This window comes from Saccostrea cucullata, unplaced genomic scaffold (genome assembly GCF_032062105.1).
Source record: "Saccostrea cucullata isolate Sc308-1 unplaced genomic scaffold, CSIRO_AGI_Scuc_v1 ctg327, whole genome shotgun sequence".
In the NCBI taxonomy this organism is placed as follows: Eukaryota; Metazoa; Mollusca; class Bivalvia; order Ostreida; family Ostreidae; genus Saccostrea; species Saccostrea cuccullata.
Genome location: NW_026924594.1, coordinates 121,560 through 142,717, shown reverse-complemented (window position 1 = coordinate 142,717; position 21,158 = coordinate 121,560). Strand labels below are relative to the sequence as shown.

General features: G+C 31.6%; 1 protein-coding gene across 2 annotated transcripts in view; it reads right to left on the bottom strand.

Annotated features, from left to right (window-relative positions):
* Positions 1 to 21,158, bottom strand: part of LOC134266802 (transmembrane protein 94-like) — a 32,000-nt gene extending 10,842 nt beyond the window's left edge. The window contains exons 1-12 of one of the 2 annotated variants that reach the window (XM_062749028.1): positions 20,837 to 21,158; positions 19,896 to 20,128; positions 19,466 to 19,614; positions 18,445 to 18,641; positions 17,720 to 17,877; positions 16,968 to 17,073; positions 16,799 to 16,885; positions 15,564 to 15,677; positions 14,482 to 14,649; positions 13,481 to 13,658; positions 11,165 to 11,217; positions 4,626 to 4,691 (exon numbers count right to left, since the gene is read on the bottom strand). In XM_062749028.1, the coding sequence (XP_062605012.1) occupies positions 4,626 to 4,691; positions 11,165 to 11,217; positions 13,481 to 13,658; positions 14,482 to 14,649; positions 15,564 to 15,677; positions 16,799 to 16,885; positions 16,968 to 17,073; positions 17,720 to 17,877; positions 18,445 to 18,641; positions 19,466 to 19,614; positions 19,896 to 20,128; positions 20,837 to 20,839 (1,512 nt within the window). In that variant the 5' untranslated portion in view covers positions 20,840 to 21,158. Of the gene's footprint in view, positions 1 to 4,625; positions 4,692 to 11,164; positions 11,218 to 13,480; positions 13,659 to 14,481; positions 14,650 to 15,563; positions 15,678 to 15,894; positions 15,982 to 16,798; positions 16,886 to 16,967; positions 17,074 to 17,719; positions 17,878 to 18,444; positions 18,642 to 19,465; positions 19,615 to 19,895; positions 20,129 to 20,836 lie in introns of both variants that reach the window. The other variant, XM_062749029.1, reaches the window with a different exon arrangement.

The following is a 21,158-nucleotide window of genomic DNA, read 5'->3' as shown; positions in this document are numbered from 1 at the left end:
AAAAAAAACACCTCTGCCCACACAGACAATTATAGATAGATGCTAAACTGATTTATTACATAACTTGTATCAAATGACTCAATCTCTTTACACTCAAACCATGCTTTACATATGCTATTCTGGACCTGTCATATGATCAATTAATTGATCCAAACAGAAGTTTGACATAATAATGCCATTATAGGGATTTGTTGCACAATATAAGACAAATACATCTATACAGATATAGGACCTAGTTATGACTTCCCTGGCTGAATTGAATAAGACAGCTAGTACTTCAACATATCAATGACACACTGTGTATCTAGAAGCACATAACAATATTGGCAGAATTTCTTAAAATCCTTTAACTATATTGAATATTTGATGCTTCTTTTTTTTTAAAGACTGAATATTTTGCGTTAGCAAATAACTTCTGACAATTTTCTGTGGAGAGTTATTTGTCAAAATTACTCGAATACTTGAAGTTATTCTATCAAAAAAAATTAATGAAAAAGCAATGATTATATATGACTCCTGTTTGTAATCTGTTGACACTTTGTTTGAAAAACAGATTATGTACTGTGAAATCACATTTTTGTGGGGTGTTAATTTTTGTTGTTTTCGAGGTAAAATGTAAAATATTAAGTACATAAGTACTCATTAGTTCTTGATCCACGAAATCAAATCCCTACGAACCATCTGCAAGATGTAGGTCAGATTCAGCATCCCAGAAAATGCAGGTCAGATTCAGCATCCGGAGCAAGTCTAGTAGAATACAAAGTGTACCATCCATGCAAGTTTGGTCAAGAGATTTTCCTCAAACCACAAAAATTTGACCCCACAAAAATATGTAATTTTACAGTATATGATATATAAATCTTTTTTTCAATACATCTTTCTATTATCATGTCATTTCAAACATAACATTTATCATCTACATGTATATCAATTTAGATATTTTTGAAAGTGGTTCATTTTCTCTATTATTTATAAAAGTTTATATATACAAACAAACATTTATATTTTTAGATATTAAAGTTAAGAAAAATAAAATGTTCCCAAAGGTTTAATACCTATTATCACCACTTTAACACAAAGCAAGATTTCCTTACATTAATAAAAAATGCTTTAAAATTATTAGAAGTTCCTAATTAAAATGAATACAAATGAAATCCATAATTAAATGCATCAGAACTTTATAGCTAAATCTCTCCTAATCAATTTACTTGAGAAAGAGAAAAAAAACTTCTATTTTAAAATGCCAAGGATGAGATCTGTCTAGAGTAAATTGTTATCAAGACAATAAAGTGCATTGATTTAACAAACATATTAATATTCATGGATATATTCCTACATAATTTACTAATTAGAGCTAAATTTGGGTCCCCTAATTTGATTGACTTATATCCTATGCATTTATTAACCCACAGAGGCATATAATCTTTTTCGGCAGTGTGGGTCAAGTGATGTAATAATGGTGTCACGTATGGCAAAGGCAAATTATAAGACAGCTTTTAAAATGACAGTAACGTGTACTGTTAAATGACTCTAACAATCAACGACTTTAATAGTCCCATAATCCTCTTACAAATGACCCTGATTTTTAAATGACAGAAGAGTACAAAGGAGTACTTTATCTGCGGTATGTCCAAAAGAGAGCACTTTAGGAAAAGTACACCCCGAGCTTACAGTACATGTCTCATCGTTTTAAAGTACAACTTCCCTGTCTATTCCATTTTGGTCTCAGGGTAGAGCAGGGTGGATGTACAATGGATGAATCCATTTACCCACTAATGAACTTTTCCTAATGCACTCCTGACTTTGCCCGACAAAGGAAATAATTGACCGATTTGCACTGGAATGTCCTACAAAATGACAATTTGGGTGAAGTCCTAGTGACATACAAAGAGCAAAATGTCATTTTCTGTAACTCTATAGTGAGCATGATAAAATTAAGTTAATGCCATCCTGAATTTGGAGAAAAAAAAATTGCAAAATCAATTCTCTCAAGATCAGATTACACGTACAAGAATCCATTAATTTATCTCTGATTTTTTTTATTTCCCTGAAAAAGTATCAATTTTATAGCCAGCCAACATTCTTTAAATGGATAAAAATTAATAAAAAATATTAATAATTGAATATACTATAAAAACTGAAGTATTTCTTTTAGCCTTTTTAATACTGTATAAACTATAGATTCATGCACTATATGTAAAATAAAAATATATCAATCATAAATTCCATATGATTAAAGTTTTTTTTTAAATTTCTATGGACTTTTTTTCCATAAAGAAAAGTTGCTACAGCACCAAGCATAAGAAATTGCAGATTTCGTTTGAACACTGTGTGGTCTGAACTTTTGACTCTGGTGAAACTTTATAGAACATGTACATGTACTGTACATATTTAGAGGACAAATACTCCTAAGCTGATGCACTCATATGACCAGCGACTGTTCTTATTGCTATTTCAAAATAGGACATGCAGCAAATTGTCCGGGTATAAAGCTTATAAAAGTTCACTGCCTGCATGCAAAGCACTATAGAATTCCAAGTGCAAATTTATAAATTGCTAACATATGGTTTAATAATGAACAAAACTGTCACATTTATTTATTCCTAAATGCTAAGCTTACTTTAAGAATTTGAATGTTACATGATGTCTACATTTAATCTGATACAAACATTTTTTTATTTAGATAAATTACATGTACTGTCCGTTATTTTTTTTTCTTTTCATTTATACATGCAGTTGATCAATATGCTACATAATTTGCTAGAGGCTGTTTTGTTGAATTGACTGTCTGATATGCATTTTACTCAGAGACTCTTTACTAAGGTGTGTAAATGTCATTGAATGTAAACAGATAATGAGATATTGATGATATCAAACAATGACTAATGAATTGCCCAGACCGCTCTCAAGATTATAAAGTTGAACATTGAAATAACGACCTTGAGGTTTACCAACTTAGTGGTATCATTCAAAAACAAAACACCATACATATAAAGCCAAAAAAAATCTGCTATTCAATTATCATAACAATTTAAGAGCCAAAATAACAGTACATGCATATGTAGAAACAGAGTCAGATCACCGATTAAATCAAACTCATCATAATTAAAAAATTAATTCTATATTTATAGAAGTTTTTTGCAGTTTTGTTTTGTATGCAAACTTATGTTATAATCTTGCCTCTCTTAAGTAGTACTTGTAGTCCCAATCATGTAATCCTGATTTTCAATATTAGATTTTTTTTTGAGAGGGGGGGGGGGATTTTGTTTAGTGTTTTTTCTCATCTTTGGACAAAACAGAACCGTCAAAAAATTTCATCAAGGGGCACAGGCAAGTACATACAGTCAAAATCTCGTTATCTCAAACATGACAGGACTGTGAAAAAACTTCCGAGATATCCAAGGATGCAAGATGTAATGGGTAAAATATGTACATCAAGAAATTCCGACTTCCAAACTATGTTGACATGATATCCATGGTATACAAGACATCAGTGTTTTAGATACCAAAGTTCAAACTGTATAGACTTTATAAGTACAGTTGAACTTTAATACATGTACTGATATACTGTATATGCATGTATTACAAATTCCATGTGGAAATGTCAAGGTAATTTTAAAGATCACTTATAACTATAAAATCCTTTTAAATATCCCAAATCCTCAGATATCTCAAAAATGTTCTCTGTCCCATCCAGTCTGAGATAACAAGGTTTAACTGTATTGAATATATCAGTAATAACATCAATTAGCTTTGACTGTTTGACTAGCTAGACTTTGTACTTTAAACCTAATGGACTGAAAATGGAGAGAGAAATTAAACTGCATATAATTCAAGAATAGAAAATTGAATTTTTTTTTATTATTTCTCTCTAAAAATACTTTCCTATCAAGATGTATAGTTGTATAACACCGCATGTACTGAAAAGTGCATGTTGGAATATTCCAAATGAAACTTTAATTACCTTTTAACAAAATCTTAGACTAGTCTACCACAAGTTTATTGTTGGACTATTCCACTTAAGACTATTCCATTTCATCTTAAGGATACATCAATTTCCATAACCCTCATATATTGGAATAATCCACTGAATGACCTCTATAACAGCAACAGTACTCACTGCAGTGGGCTGAGCCAATCAATTGATCTCTTTTTATAGCTACTTAAGCAAATGTACTGTTATGTAAAAGGATGCAACCCATTGAACATGATGTATTCTTCTTTCTACACCCTGGAAGGTGACAAATGATAAAGTTTTAAAGCTGGTTTACTAAGGCAATCAGGATTTTCCCTCTGAATTGAAGATTTATTACTTCTACAAAGTACAAGGGGCTTCATTCTAGGCCAAATGACTCAAATGCTTTACTATTGTTATAACACAAAATCTTAAATGTTATCCAAACTTACCAAAGGTAATAATAATTGTGAAAATGACAAAGGTTTTCAAGAAACAAACAGATTAATAATAGACTAACTTCCCTATACTAATGTATTTGATTACTTGGCAACAACATGTAACAAGGTGCTTATCAGTTAAAGGTTTGACTCGTTTGCTACCAAAAAAAAGAATCTTTGAGACTAGCTAACATGAATAATTTAAGTGATTAACAATTTAACATATTTACCAAAGGCTTCAAGGAAGACATGAACTTCATCCAGCCTGGATCATCAAATTGCAACTCGAAAGCATTCTACAACAAATAAAGGAATTCATTAAGTAATAATCAATATCTTAATTGTCTACCTTTAATTCATTATAAATATTAAATTGAAAGTTTATCTGTAGAGAGAGAGATAGATATCAAAGAATAACTATAGAATACATGTCCATGTATAGGATTAAACAAAATACTTAATTATTTAATTTACAGCATCAATATTTGGAGGGAATTCATTTACTTAACCCAATTTTTGGGGAAAGTTACAAAAATATGCCAATAATCACCTTTAATCTTACTAGATGTCATTAGTTCTCATTACTTCAGAAGTAACTTTCCTGAACTATTTTATCAAATTATCGGTAAATTAGTGTAATATGACTAAGTACGCTTTAATTACTTCAAATATCTGTCTTACAGAAAGGAGATATTTATACAAACATGTAGTTCTTTAGTTACTAATAATCCTTTTATCTGGACACACATTTATAATTGGATTTATTTCATTAATATACATATGTAGATGTATATAGATGCATGCATTTTGTAAATTATAGACAAATTCCACCTCATCAAGATTCTGTTTTGACACACCATACCAGTACATATAATTGCACAGTACATGTACTAAATGGTCAGTACTATGGAATCATTTATTTCGTGGGGATCAATTAATGTCACTAGCCATGCAAAACTTTACTTTTGTGGGGACTTAATTTTGTTGGTTACTTGTTTATAGGGCAGATTCAATGATTAATATGTTTGCAAAATAAGCATTTGCCAAGATGTTATTTCATGGGTAGGGGTCACCCATGAAAACCATGCATGAACATTGATGCCCCGCAAACATTGACGATTCCACAGTATTCATCAATATCAGTCCTCAATCCTGTCTGTCTGTCTGTTAATTATAATTAGGTTCTTACACAATTAAATATTTTAAAGATAAGATTGAAATTCCAATTACTTTTGTCAATATTAATGTACTCTTATCATTAACAATGCAATTAATATTTTATGACATTTGTCACATGAAATTTATTGGTTCAGACCAAATGAATGTTAAAAGAGTACCCCAGTACAAACAAATAACAAGAGGCCCATGGGCCACATCGCTCACCTGAGCACCTTTGGTCGGCCATTGTGGCCCCGCCCTACCCCCCAGGTAAGGGTGAAACGTTTACTGAATTTTGTAAACGTTTAAACGGATAGCAGTAAACGAAACGGTACCGTTTAAACGGGAAATATTCTATGTTGGATTTATATGGCTACTCATTCATGAAACTCGAATTTAATAATCAATTCTTTCACTTTAATATAAGTATGAGCTGTTATTACAAATTTATTGTTGGTCATTGTGATTTAACCGTAAGAATTTGAGGCGCATTAAATTCATTCACTTACGACCTTACCCAACTGCTTGGTTTATTTGGTTACCGGACGTAGAAAAAATAATTGTAAAGATGGATCTTTTAATCTCGAAAAAAGTAAAACAGGACCTGCTGAATGTATTGAAACTTTTCAAAGACTTGTGAAAAATGTATTATATTCATTTAATCAGAATATATCAAGTTTTATATTTCAAGTGTCGTAAAACATCGCTAGTATTAGCAACTCGGAAATCGGAATTAATTATGTTAGCCCGTATCGGGTTTTAGATATTTTCATTCAATATGTTTCTCTTTAGATTGTTGCTTAACAAATGGCCAAAGACGGTGTTTCTTTTGTAAATTATGAAATAAAACAATTTTTTTTGTGTTAAACTTTATTTCTGATAGACATTGATAATGACCTTCGTGTAAACGTTTACTCAAACTGTAAACGTTTAGAGCATATAATCGAAACGTCGCCGTTTACACGTGTAATCGTTTCGCCCTTACCCCCAGGGTCATGATTTGAACAAACTTGAATTTACACTACCTGAGGATGCTTCCCTATAAATATGATCAATTATGGCTTGGCTGTTCATGAGAAGAAGATTTTTAAAGAATTTAATTTCCTATATATTTCTATGTAAACATTTGGTCGGCCATTTTGGCCCCGCCCTACCCCCCAGGGTCATGATTTGAACAAACTTGAATTTACACTACCTGAGGATGCTTCCACATTAATATGATCAATTATGGCTAGGCTATTCTTGAGAAGAAGATTTTTTAAGGATTTTCCTATATTTTTCTATTTAAAACTTTGGTCGGCCATTGTGATCCCGCCCTACCCCCGGGGGTTATGATTTGAACAAACTTGAATCTACACTACCTGAGGATGCTTCCATATAAATATGATCAATTATGGCTTGGCTGAGAGAGAGAAGAAGATTTTTAAAGAATTTTCCTATATATTTCTATGTAACACTTTGGTCGGCCATTGTGGCCCCGTCCTACCCCCGGGGGTCATGATTTGAACAGACTTGAATCTACACTACCTGAGGATGCTTCCATATAAATATGATCAATTATTGCTAGGCTATTCTTGAGAAGAAGATTTTTAAAGAATTTTCCTATATATTTCTATGTAACACTTTGGTCGGCCATTGTGGCCCCGCCCTACCCCCGGGGGTCATGATTTGAACAAACTTGAATCTACACAACCTGAGGATGCTTCCATATAAATATGATCAATTATGGCTTAGCTATTCTTGAGAAGAAGATTTTTAAAGAATTTTCCTATATATTTCTATGTAACACTTTGGTCGGCCATTGTGGCCCCGCCCTACCCCCGGGGGTCATGATTTGAATAAACTTGAATCTACACTATCTGAGGATGCTTCCATATAAATATGATGAATTATGGCTTTGTCATTCTAGAGAAGAAGAATTTTTTAGAGTATTTTTCTATATATCTCCACGTAACACTTTGGTCGGCCATTTTGGCCCCGCCCTTCCCCTGGGGGTCATGATTTGAAAAAATTGTTTACACTACCTGAGGATGTTTCCCCATAAGTTTCATCTTTCCTGGCACAGTGGTTCTTGAGAAGAAGATTTTTAAAGCATACCACCAAATTTTCATTAATTCCCAGTATTATCTCCCCTTGAATGAGGGCGTGGCCCTTCATTTGAACAAACTTGAATCCCCTTCACCCAAGGATGCTTTGTGGCAAGTTTGGTTGAAATTGGCCCAGGGGTTCTTGAGAAGAAGTCGAAAATGTGAAAAGTTTACAGACAGACAGACGGACAGACAGACAGACGGACGCCGGACAAAATGTGATCAGAAAAGCTCACTTGAGCCTTCGGCTCAGGTGAGCTAAAAAGTGCTTAAATACCTGTACAAATTATTTTATTCAACATGTTCAGGGGAAGATTATTGTTTACATGTACTACCCATAAATTAATCTCTTTCTGATTTTCTCTTATTAGATTTATAGTGCAAAGATTAAATGCAAGGTGTATGGAAGTGCAAAGCAGCACTTAACAATTTTCTGTACCATATCATTTAATTTTTTTTTTTGTATTACAAAGCACAATGTACTGAATAATTGTACAATCTAGCTCTTTATAATTGACCATTTTCCCTGAGATCATAAGCTTATTAGGTGCATATCAATAATTTACAGTGCAGTTGGAGAGCATGTGAATAAAACATTAGATTGGACCCAGCAGGGAAATAACACACTGACTGTACTGGCATTTTACAGGAAAGATGGAATAATTTCCCATCTGAGAAATAAACATTTTCGCATCTTGCTGACAATCAGTGGATGCCCTAGGTTTCTTCAGGACAAAACAACAGCTGCCTACAAAAACTTGGTTAATTTATTCAAAGTGTATTAAAATCCCGGATGTTTTCCACATGTTACAGAAATCAAGAGTTATTACACTCAAAGAATAAATAAAATAAATTTCAATCATTAGAAAGCTTTAGCAGGTGGAGCGAAACCTGTAAAAAAGCAAATGAAATTGTTTCATATTGGGTGAAGCCTTGACCTTTGACAAAATAATGCACAGTTGAAAAAAAAATAAATGTGAATGTTTATGTAAATACATGTAACTGTTCAAAACTGGAATTGGGTTTTTATCCTATACTAGCATTTCCAATATGCACTCTGGTCTCTGCTATATAAAAGTCATGCTCTTTGACCCTGTGACCCCAAATGCAATCCAATCCACACTCTTAATCAGATCGACCTATAATTTCAATGGACATGGATAACTCCCAATCCCCATCCCTAAAAATAAACTTAAATTATTGTTGTTTTAATACTACATTGTGTCTGCCTTTGTACCTATAGACTACTTATCTAAGCTGACTTGATCCCAAAAATAAATGAAGATTATTCTGTCTCGAACTTTTAACATGTTTAGCCCTATATCCTGGCTTCTGAAGGTCACGGTTAATAAACAGATAATAGTGAGTGTGTCTAAGCACCATTTGCAATGCATGCTCTCAAAGCAATGTCTGGGCAAAGAGAAAATTCAAACTGTGCTGCAAATATTTTGCTGTAACCTCTGTACCCACAATGCACTGCAAGCAGACTGATTTTCCATAAAGGCAGTTCATTGTACTGCTTCTTGGCTCATGTTCTCATGATAACCAAATATAGCTTGAATGGAGAAGTACACTATGTAGTAGACTAGATGCTCTCTGTTAAATTAACTTAAATAATATACTACTGACTTTGTAGAGGACATGAGGTCATAACCAAAAGCAATGATTTTCTTGATAATAAAGTTGACATATATTAAATAGATAGATATTAAATAAATATCCCATAGACTTATACAGTTACTGTGAAATTACTTATTTTCATTGGGGGTTAATGTTTGTTGTTTTTGAGGCCTATAGGGAAACCCACCAATTAATATAATGGCCACCATGAAATTTAAAATTTTCATTTGCATTACCATTCTTCAACCATGAAAACAAGTCCCCAAAATCAATTATTTTACCTCAAACCTTGAAAATTTGTCCCCCCCCCCCACACATGAAAATATGTGATTTTACAGTAAATGCTAGTTGGCAAAAGGACAGTGATTAGGTCAAAGGCATTGAAATGTCAGGAACCCTAAATAACTTCACTGTTTGGTAAACTGTGTTCTTGGGATAATGGCAATATGTTGCACATGATTTCTTGTTTTGGCAATAATTAGTTGGCAAAAGCTAGAGCATTAAATATTTCCTCCACTTGCAAAAAACTTTGAATATTAATCAAAAGTGTGCTGATCACACTACATACCATCCAGGGCTGATTAAAATATTTCTATATAGAAATTGAAAACAAATTTATTTTATCATTGCACTCTGTAAAAAAAAAAACATGAGGGTCCATCCATCTCAAATCTTTTTATGACTATCTTTTTGTTTTAAATTTTTAATATTTCAAAGTATAATTTTTCCCTGATTGTTTTTATAACTGATAATGAGAATCTGCTAGGACAAAAACAGAAAGTTTTTTGTCACTCTGTGAACTCTTTTTTCTATAAAGTAGGATTTCAATGCATTCCTATTATTACAAACAATATAATACACAAGACGCAAAGTGGCAATAAAAAAAAGTGAGCTACTCATAATAATTCTTAGTACAAACATATTATTTTCAACACTGCATTTAGATTGGAACATTCCATTACATCCATTAAAATTGAACATTACACAGTTAGAAATGAATGTCATTAAGAAATCTTCTCCACTACATGAACCTCTATGGTTCAATTAACTGACTTTTCTTCGTTAATAATGTCAGTCAATGATTAAATAATAATTCCATCTAGTTCTCAGAAGCATATCCAAAAACTGTGCATTCAGCTGCACTGAATGACATAATATAATTAGGTCACTGTCACATGACACAGTGATGTGAATCCAAAGAGATACTTGACTCCGCGACTAAGTAGAAACGTCTGAGTATTTCTTTGATGAATGACAGTTGAAACTTCAGTGCAACAAATATGTCTAGACACAGTACTAAGGCCACAATATATATTAATATTCTGTAGTAAATAAAATAATTACAGAACTGAATGAGTTTTGTAGAGAGTTGTCAGGATGTCTTTGAACAATAGCTATAATGTACTATTCTATAGTCATCAATTAATTTAATCAATCGTGCATTTCTTGACAAATGCTTACGCACAGTGATTAATAATTAATCTTGATTGCACAAAATTTATTTGATGTATAATGATTAATGAATCATTAATAGCCATTGATTATTGAAATATTTATGCTTTTTTACAATAAATATATTATATTTTCATATTCTTAACCTACAGTGTATATTTGAAAAAGAAAGTTTATCAAAGTTATTGTCAATTCCAAAGCCTCAATTACATTAAATTAACTCTTATGATCCTGAGTACACTTTAGGTGATACAGCCATATAAAATCAATAAAAGTGAAATGTTAGTCCTATGCTTTTAACCTAATGTTAATAATAAAATCTTTTTCTTAAATCAAGATTAATTACCATGTTGATAAAAAATAATATCACTTGCTTCTACAAAGTACTTGACTAATTCAATAGAACAGAATTTCTACATACAAAGAGAGATAACCCAAATAAATAAACTTACCATAGCAGCATGAGTGAGGTCAAGGACTTCTACACTGCTACCTGCTCCATGTGCTGGGGAAAAAGAGTTAACTTTTAAAGATATATGAAAATAAAAATTCTATAATCTTCTTTTCTTTTATTACACTCCAAAAAGTACATGTTGGGAATATATACCTAGGTGTACAGTATCAAAATGTTCAAACTAAAATTAAACTGATGGATGACAATAATTATTTTTCCATTGTTTTTAGTTTTTTTTTTTTCCTTTTTGGTTTAAGATTTGTAATGAATATTATTTCAGTGGTGCAATTAAATGAAAGTAACTATTTTTTTTTTTTTGATAAGAATCAAGAGATGGTTTTGAAACGCTATGCCTCCTCCCCCAAAATAATTGGAATTTTTCTAAGTCCAAGGGTATAACTCAAGGGTCAAAAATTGCTCAATCGTACCAAAACAAAACTTCACCTAGACATTTTTATGATAAATCTGTATACCAAATTTCATTTCAGTATGCGCAACCACTGTGAAGAAAATGAACGGAAACTTGGTGGACCAAAAGACGAACCAACCAACAGACAGCAGCAATATGTCCTCCCTACTTCGAAGGTGGGGAGGGGAGGGGGAATAAAAATATAATGTAAAAAAAATTAAGGTTTCAGACATTTAATTGTTCAGTCCAAACACAGAGAATTGAATTTTATATCTTTCATGTTAAACATTTGGTACAATTCCATGAATGATATGGGGAATTTCAGACAGATATATTATGAAACTTCTTTTATCTGAAGATAAATTAAACGAACTAAAATCTATCCTTAATATTTAAGAAAAGTGGGGAATCTGTTGTACATTGTTAAAAGATAATAAAAACTATAGTAAAAAAAAAACTAAAGAAAAAAATTTAAGAAAACAAAATTAACACACCAGCATTTTCAATTCATATTCAGTGTTTGAAAATGTAACAGATCTCGTAAAACTTAAACATTAAAAAAAAAACTTGTGCATGTCTTTTTAAATTTTTTTTGAATGCCATTATCACAGAATTTTCAAGTATTGTTGGTAATTATTACAAAAAAAAACATATAAATTCAAAAGTGTTATCAAAATGGCTATGAGTTTCTATGCCCCTAAATAAAGTTTACACCATTTTTACAGTATTTTCATGTATGTTGTTAACTTGATAAAATTACAGATACAAGGGGTTATCAAAAAGTTCGTGGACTGAGACTATAAAATTAGTACTATTTAGTCCGTGCTTTCAAAATTTATATGGAACATAAAACAACAAAAAATATAGAAACGTTGAAAATTTTAGCTTGATACATTTATTTTTTGCCAAATTAATAAAAACGATATTATATGATCACCCGGCGCTGTCGACGTTTGGTGTTATGACGTCCGACAACGTCATCGTTTTCCAATGTCCGCTTCTTCTACCTCATACACTTATTTTAATGAGATTCCCTAGAGCTGAGTAAGAACCTAAACCGCCTTGTTTATGTGGCTTTACAATGTCATGCACAGCAGCTTTCAATGAATACATTATTCCAATTGGATTTACACACTGGAAGAGATCCTCGCTTGATTGTGCCAGCATATTTTGCTTTTGGGAGTTCAATATCTACAACACATGATCAAAGTCATTTTTTGACTTCATCGATTTTTCACACCTTGACTACAATTTGACATTAACTGTGCATCCCTTTTCTCTCTTGATCTATTTTGACATTAAAAGACAAGTACTCTGGATGCATTATATTTCTCTGTAGCCAGTTTAAACATTTCTTAGGTATATACAAGTTTTTCCGGCAAAACTTTCTAGAATGTTGGAAAAGGAAACCCCTCCCTCCTTACGATGTCATTTTCAAGGCCTTATTTGTTTGGACGCTTCATGTAAAATTTATGATAAATTTTCATAGAACTTCCAGACTGAAGTAAAAATTTCGTATTTTATGGAACAATTGTGTCCCAACATAAACCTGAAGTAACGGGATTTTTGGATGTCAAATGTTCATATCAAAAGAGGTTTTCTCAGTTACACATAGGTTGCAAAAACGTCGTGTTCGAGGTTGCGCCGCCTGGACATACCACTGCTTACAAAAAAATTACTTATTTATTAAAAAATAAAATTTAAGATTTATGGTTTATTCTTTAGATAGAAAAGATGATGCTTACTAGATCTTTTAAAATTCATTGATGTACCCTAAGCGGTTTTAATTTTATGGCGCTAGTCCACGAACTTTTTGATAACCCCTCGTAAATTCAAAATTGTTATCAAAATGGCTATTTGTGTCTTTGCCCATGAACAAAGTTAACTTTAGGTCATTCTACTCACTTGTATGTTTTTCAGTTCCCTCTTGTGGATGGTTGATTTTGTCACAGGAATTAGAAAATCCTTGATCCTCCTCTTCATTGGCTGTCTCTCTCTGAGATTCGGGGGTCAGAAAACATATCTTTTCTGCTGAAGGATTTGGCCATGATAGAATCCCTTTCTTATCCACACAACAAAATGACTATAATATAAAATGATGAAGAAAAGAACATTTTGCTCATAAGGATATCAATTCTTTGTGCTTTCAATGATTAAAAAAAATTATTATTATTTTTCATCAAGGGATATACATGTATATTCAATGTTTTTGTTTATGAGGAAAAGAGCAAGATGGCACAGATCTATCATAATATAACTATGACTCATCTGGGTGAATAAAATTCTCCAGATTTTCAAACATTGACATTTGGAATGAAAAATAGCAAAGCACTCTCTCATGAATATGAAAAAGAAGTTGAAACTTTCACTCATGCTAATTATGTGGAGAGAGAGACATAAACTGGAATCTATTATCATGAATGATGCTGTATACTCAGTATTAGTAAATAAATAGTATAAATAAAAGTATTATATATAACATCATTGATTCAGACTGGTGTTTGGTAATACCTACAAAAAAAAAATTATTCTTGAAAAATAAAAAATTCTTTCCGTATAAGACAAAGTTTTTATACTTAGAAAAATCTAAGTTGTAAAATGTGTGGCATCACTACAAATTGTAATGCATATTATAGCTTTAATATACGTCATTTGGACTGAAGTGAACAGAAATATCTTCTTTCACATTAATTTTTCTACTTTTTGCCATATGGATACATTATTTTGAAAATTCTGCCTGATTAAATCAAAGAACATCTAAAAACAAAACCCTTACGTCAAAACTTTGATGTTGAAATTTTTTTGCCATAACAAAAGAAGCCAAATAATACACCTTTTCTCTCCAGAATACAGTGAAAACTTGAAACTACATTTACATAGACATTGCAGTGAGAAGCCCCACTTACCGACACAGAGCCTAGGGTCTGAGCGACATTGATCTGTCGAGAGATAACGGAGCCGTGACCATTAGCTATGTCCCAGTACAGATTTAAGATTTGTCCTAGCTGTATGTCCACCTTAGCTTCGTCTTCTGATATATCACTGTCACTGCTAAAACTGTCCTCACAAAGCACCTATTGATTATTATCAAGTAGAAGTTAGTTTAGATAGAAATTGAGAAAAATAACGGTGAATAAAAATTATTTGTGTTTTTCTGTGACAACCCTTGTACATCTCGTATGGCATGGATATGTCAAAGTGAGGTGTAGCAAAGCAAGCATAAAAAAAAGTTGGTTCTCAGGCCATCTTTTTGAAAATCAGATGAGGCAGGCAGGTTTTTTATTTTATCTTCAAGATCATTTTAAATTGCTGCGGCAAATCGCATTTATTTTATTAAACATTCAAAAATAGTCATTCATCTTTTTGTACTTTTGCATTCTTTTCATTCCACAAGTTATGTTTCTGTTTAGAAAGAGCTTATTTCATTATAATTAGTAGACTGGGTAGGTAATTAAGGCACGATCAACTTTCTGCCCATTTTCAATGCTTCCACAGCAGTAACAAACATCAGGAAAATGAGCAATATTTGAAAAAAATAAGGGAACTCCTTTTCTCTAAAATACACATTAAGAAAAAATCAAGGAAGACTCGTTTTGTATACATCAGTGAATTTTACACCAAAAAATTGAAAAAATTAAATGCTTGCTCAACAAGCAACTTATTCATGGAGCCTTGGTAAAATCTGAAGCTTTGAGATTCTGTAGTGTAATTCACATCCATATGAATAATTATTTAGCTCGAGTCTCAATGACTTTGTTCATATACAGAATCTTGTTAAACATTAACACTCTTTTGTTATTTCTGATTTTAGTAATATAAAACTTAAAAAAGTATTTTATTTCCTCATTATATCTTAAATTATAAAACTATGCAAAAGAATTCGTATTTTATTTTTTTTTTCTGTCTTGACATTAAATCAATTTAAATATAAAATCATGTGTGCTTTGAAATGTACATGAAAATTCAATTTGAAATTTAGAAAAATCACCTTTTTGTCCTTGGCAACTGTGAATGCAGCATACACCCTGGCCTGACCATAGTAATTCACCATTCTCCAGATAATGGGCAGAAAAAGGGGGCTTAGAGGTAAAATAGCATTTATCTGAAATTAAAGAGGTTCAAATTAAAACAGCATCTCCTTCAAATAAACTTAAAATATACATAGAATTATTCTCTATATTTTAGTATGCAAGCATTTTTAAAAATCAGTTGTAATACAAAAGGTTTAAATTAAAAAAGGTGAAATCCCCTTCAAATACAGAATTCAAACAAGGCACTGTTTTTTTAAAAATAAAAATCAAACCTCTATATAAACTCACAGGTAATATGATGACGGTCTCTGCCCAATGTCCAACATGTCCCGCAAGATACATGGTTCTCAAGACATTAACCACCACAAGTAAAATCTACAAACCAAGGAAAACAATGTACAAAGAGAGATAACTTGTGTGCCAAGTTATATTGAAATGAAAAACTGAGAAAATTTTGAACAATTTTACAATACTTACATTTTTACAAACCACGGCAACACCGTTCTCTAAATCAAAAACCAAACACAGAATGTATTTTATCTAGTCTATTGTGTGCCAAATTATATTGAAATCAGCTAACAGGATAGCATTTTGAAACAATTTCACAGATTTATTTTTAGCCACAACATTTTCAAAAACTGATATACACAATATATATGTTATCTACTTGTGTGTCACTTTACAAATCAGAAATGTACAAAAAAAGAATTTCACAGAAATTTCTATTTTTAGTAACCACGGCAACACCAAAAACATTCCGATACACAGAATTATGTATCTTAGTGTACAAATATGTGCCAAGTTATATTGAAATTAGACCAACTTTATCAAATATTGCAACTTTTAAAACTCATCAAATTAAAACAGAACATTACTATCGAAAGCTCTTTTCATGCTTTAAAAAGGACATCTTTTTCTATCAGTCATGTGTTCAATGTTTATGATTAGGGTGTCGCTCTCAGTGTACTGCATACTTTTCCCTTAACAAAACCTTTATCTCTAAAGCGTTTAACAATTCACAAATCGTTAGTAAAAAAAAGTAAAAGTTTTTTTTCTTATATGTCACAAGTCACATGGTGTGGAGGACCCTTAAATCACTTGTAATATGAAAAGGGTGAAAATCCCTTCAAATACTGAATTTAAACAAGACACTGCTTTTTGAAATCAAAATGAAAAAAAATTATAAACTCACAGGTAATATGATGACTGTTTCTGCCCAATGTCCGACGTGTCCCGCGAGGTACATGGTTCTCAAGACATTCACAACCACAAGTAAAATCTACAACACAATAAAACATAATTGTGCAAAGAGAGATAACTCCTACATCATAAAAGAAAGAAAATTGATCTTCCTTACTCACAGCAACAAATGGCAGCAGTCTCCTCTCCAGCCAAACACAGGCAATGTTGTATCTCTCATTTTCTGTTGAGCTAACAGGATGCTTCACTTTATTGCTTAACATTTTCCTGAAATCCAACAAATGTTTCTCAATTCACTTTTATCTAGTAATGTACAAATTATAGTTTAATATCAACTAGTGTAGTAACTTGCCCCGAAAACATTCTTTCTAAAGATTACAAATGTTTAAGTACAAATACTGTAAAGGTATTACATTTGGCTATGTATTTTTGTAAGTGCTTTTGGCGGACAGAAACTTCGGCTAATTCAAGGACAAGGCTAAGTGACTTGCACATATATACAGTGGAGCCTCGTTTATCCGGACACTTTGGTTCCTAGTTAATTTGTCCGTATATGTGAAGCGTCTGGATACCTGAATTACCAGTTAAACAAGACAAAATAACGTTTAAAAAATTTTCATTATTTTCCAGTTAATTGCACCTTGAATTTTACATATCTGAAGGTCCACTGTACATTAATAAGAACATTCAGATATGTACTAAATCAAATCCTCACTAACTTTCTAAAAATTTAATTTCCATTAAATACTGTACACGCTAAATATAATACATTTACAGTATTCAAATTATTTGCCCAACTTTATCAAATATTGAAATTAAACTCACTCAAAATTAAAAGAAGAAATCTTTCTATGCTTTAGTTATCTTAATACAACCTTTGTTGCTTGTGAAATAATAAAAATTTTATTTTTACCTTAGTTGTGAGACATAAGCAGTCTCAAGAAGCTTAAATTGAGTCACAGATACTGGAACTTTACTCTGGGGTGCATCTGCACTAAATCTCCTTTTCTCCATTTCCTTCTCTTGGACGAAAATATCCCCCTCCATCAGAATCTTATCCCCAACTGAGTTCTGTTAAAAGATACAACACAATTATTTCAATGTTCCCCCTCCATCAGAATCTTATCCCCAACTGAGTTCTGTTAAAAGATACAACACAATTATTTCAATTTTCCTTTCTCTACTAGTACCAGGTGGTTGTAGAAATGCACATGCTCAAATCTACATATATGATGTAAAATATTTGTCAATATAACAAAAATTCCATATTTTGATAATAAAAAATTTGTCACATTAATAATTAAAAAAATACTGTTTTAAGCATCCTGTCATAAACTATACGAAATCACAGTGATAAGAAATTTATATGGAGCATAACTAGACAAGCATATTTCTCCCACTCACTCTTTAATTCAATGTACAGTTTGGAATGATTTGTAGCCTTACACTTTAAGTAGGATTGTTTTTAAGCATAAACTGCCCCAACCCACCTCATTCACAAGAATATAACTTGGTTGGCTATTAAATCAATTACTTAAATGAAAAAATAAAATATATATATCATATGGGTATAAATATCAAATACCTAGAAAGAGAAGTATTTTTAACTGATTTCAATGTGATAAAATAATACTTAACCTCTCTCAAAATCACACATTTTGCTGGAACTCTTTGTCCTGGCCTTAGCAGGATTATGTCCCCTTTGACCAGGAGAGGAACAGGAACATTGGTATTCTCTCCATCTCTGATTGTCCATTGTAAGGAAATGCAGGGAGAGATGGGTGAATGAACTGGTGGGAAATCTGTTATACTCCAGTTTGTCTTGGATAGGCAGTCTTCATTTTGAGTTAAAAAGAAAATCAATTTAATTTAATGAATTTTTGGGCATGCCCTTGTCACTAAAAATAGTACAAAGGGCTGCATTTCATTTCTGGAATTTTTCGTAATTATCAACTTTTCATCTCCAACATTTTTAAGTTTTCATTTCTGACATTTTTTTGTTTTCATTTCTGACATTTTTCAGATACATGTAATACCTTTAGTAACAGATTTGAAGACTTTATCGATGAAAAAAATTTAAGTTCTGTGGAGAGCAGTATAATGCGTTATCAAAGGGAGTAAAAACTCAATTAGAGTACATCAAGTGCCTTGGACATAAGTTTGGTGCTGTCACTGACATTTAATTTAGTGCACATTGAATGTGATGAAAAAGTTGTATGCTCAGTGAATTCTTTTATATGCCATAACATAGTGCTACATGTATGCATATATGAATACCCAGTAGATGGAGTTTTATACTTTATATCAATAAACAGATCGAGTTTTATATTTCTTTTTATCAATATTTTGCAACAAATACTTTTAAAATTCCATTTTCACTTACTTGGAAAACATTAAATTGCTGGACAGGTAAATTCCAGAAATGAATAGAAAATTATGTTGAAAATGAAAAAATAAATGTCGGAAATGAAATAAAAAATGTTGGAAATGCTATGCAGAATTCCGGAAATGAAATGCAGTGAGTACAAAGACCCCCCCCCCCCCCCAATACAAATTAAAAAATAAATTATAAGACATAAATTATAAATATAAAATTATGTATGTCATAAATGTTAAAAACAGTATTGAAAAACTCGTAAGAAATAGATTCTCAATGTACCTTCTATCTGCTTGACGACTAGTTTTGATAAACAGATGAATTCCCTTTTATGTAGTCGAGTATTCCACACAGAAAACCAAATGTTTATAATAATGGTAAAAAGACATATAACAAATTCAACTATATACCATCCAAATCCATTGTCAGGGCTACAAAACAAAAAAAATCAAAACAGAATGGTAGTCAATTTCAATTAAAATTACAATAAGAAAATTTTGTTCTAAGTTCAAGTTAATATATGAAGAAATATAAATAAATGAACATTTTGTAACCAGAAAAAAAAGAATCTTCCTTGTCAATTTTTAATTTTCATATAGGGTACATACAATTTGAAATTCAAGATTTTTTTTTCTTTTTTCACACAGTGGTAAACAAATTTAATTGATTCAAACTAAATTAAACACTCAATATAAATGAACATAAGAATTACCTCTGTGTACTTATCCCAAAAGTGACCAGTAACAATATGGCTATTGTTGCTACAATGAAGCATCCACTCCAGTGGAAGGTGGATTCAATCTTAGAAAGCTTTAATGACTCAAAGTGGGATCCAAATGGCTGTTGTTTTTCCTTTTCTTCATGCTGCTCTATTTCTTTTGACAATTCATTCTTCAGGATTCTCAGGGCTTCATGATTTGTAAATCCTTGTGTTACATTCTCCTCCTTATAAAATAAGAATAAAGTAAAGAAAAATTGCAGAATAGACGAATAGATGCCATACTGTAGGTCAACATTCCCAGATCCATTCATTATTCAGCCATGTTCAATTTGTTATACTGGGTACTGAGGTAAAGAATATGAATATGAATATGTTTGTTAAAAAGCCTCTTTTAATTCATAATTTCAAGATTATATTTTTCCTCATATATTTCTGGCAAGCATGTTTGAAATTGGTTGCTTATTGGAGTAAAATTAAATAATATGCCCTTGGACACAAGATGGCGGCCAAGAGGAATAACTCAGAGGCAAAATGTGTCATAGGAAAACCATGTTATCTATGTGGTTTAATATTTTTTTAAATATAGTTTTTATTATTCAATTTTACTCAACAAAAGCAGAATTATCAAAGTTGTTTTCGATTTGATTGCCCCCCCCTTTTTTTTTTAATCTGTCCTTGGTACAAATATGAGTAGTCACATACTTGCAACTTTTTGGAAGTGTTTATTTCATGTCAAATATGAAATAAATTGGAAAATTTATATATTTAATTGAAAATTAAAGCCATTTCGAATGGCTTGTTTAACTATTTCAAGCTATGTAGCTTAATCAAGCAAAACAGTTACATCTGTGGATGTCCACTGATAAATATAGGCTTTAAAACAATATATTAACAACCAGGTTAAATAAAAGTTTAATGGTACAAATACAAACCATTCCAAACTCTACGTAAGCTCCTGCTAATTTGCACTAACTTGAAGAGCTGGTTATTGATCGCCCTGAAAAAGTGCTAATATTGCAAATTGCTTTCCCAATAGCAAGCTTCCAATTTTTTTTTATACATAATAATTACACAGAGTCAACATCTGGAACTATTAAAGTAGATCTACCCGGTGTTTAACATGATTAAATACAATGCTAACAAGTAAAAACACGATATTAAATTTTCAAGTTTAAAAATTGTCCGTTTTGTCCGCCATCTTAGCGGTCGGTCCTAACAATCTTTGCAAGAATAAATCTGATTGGATCAAACATG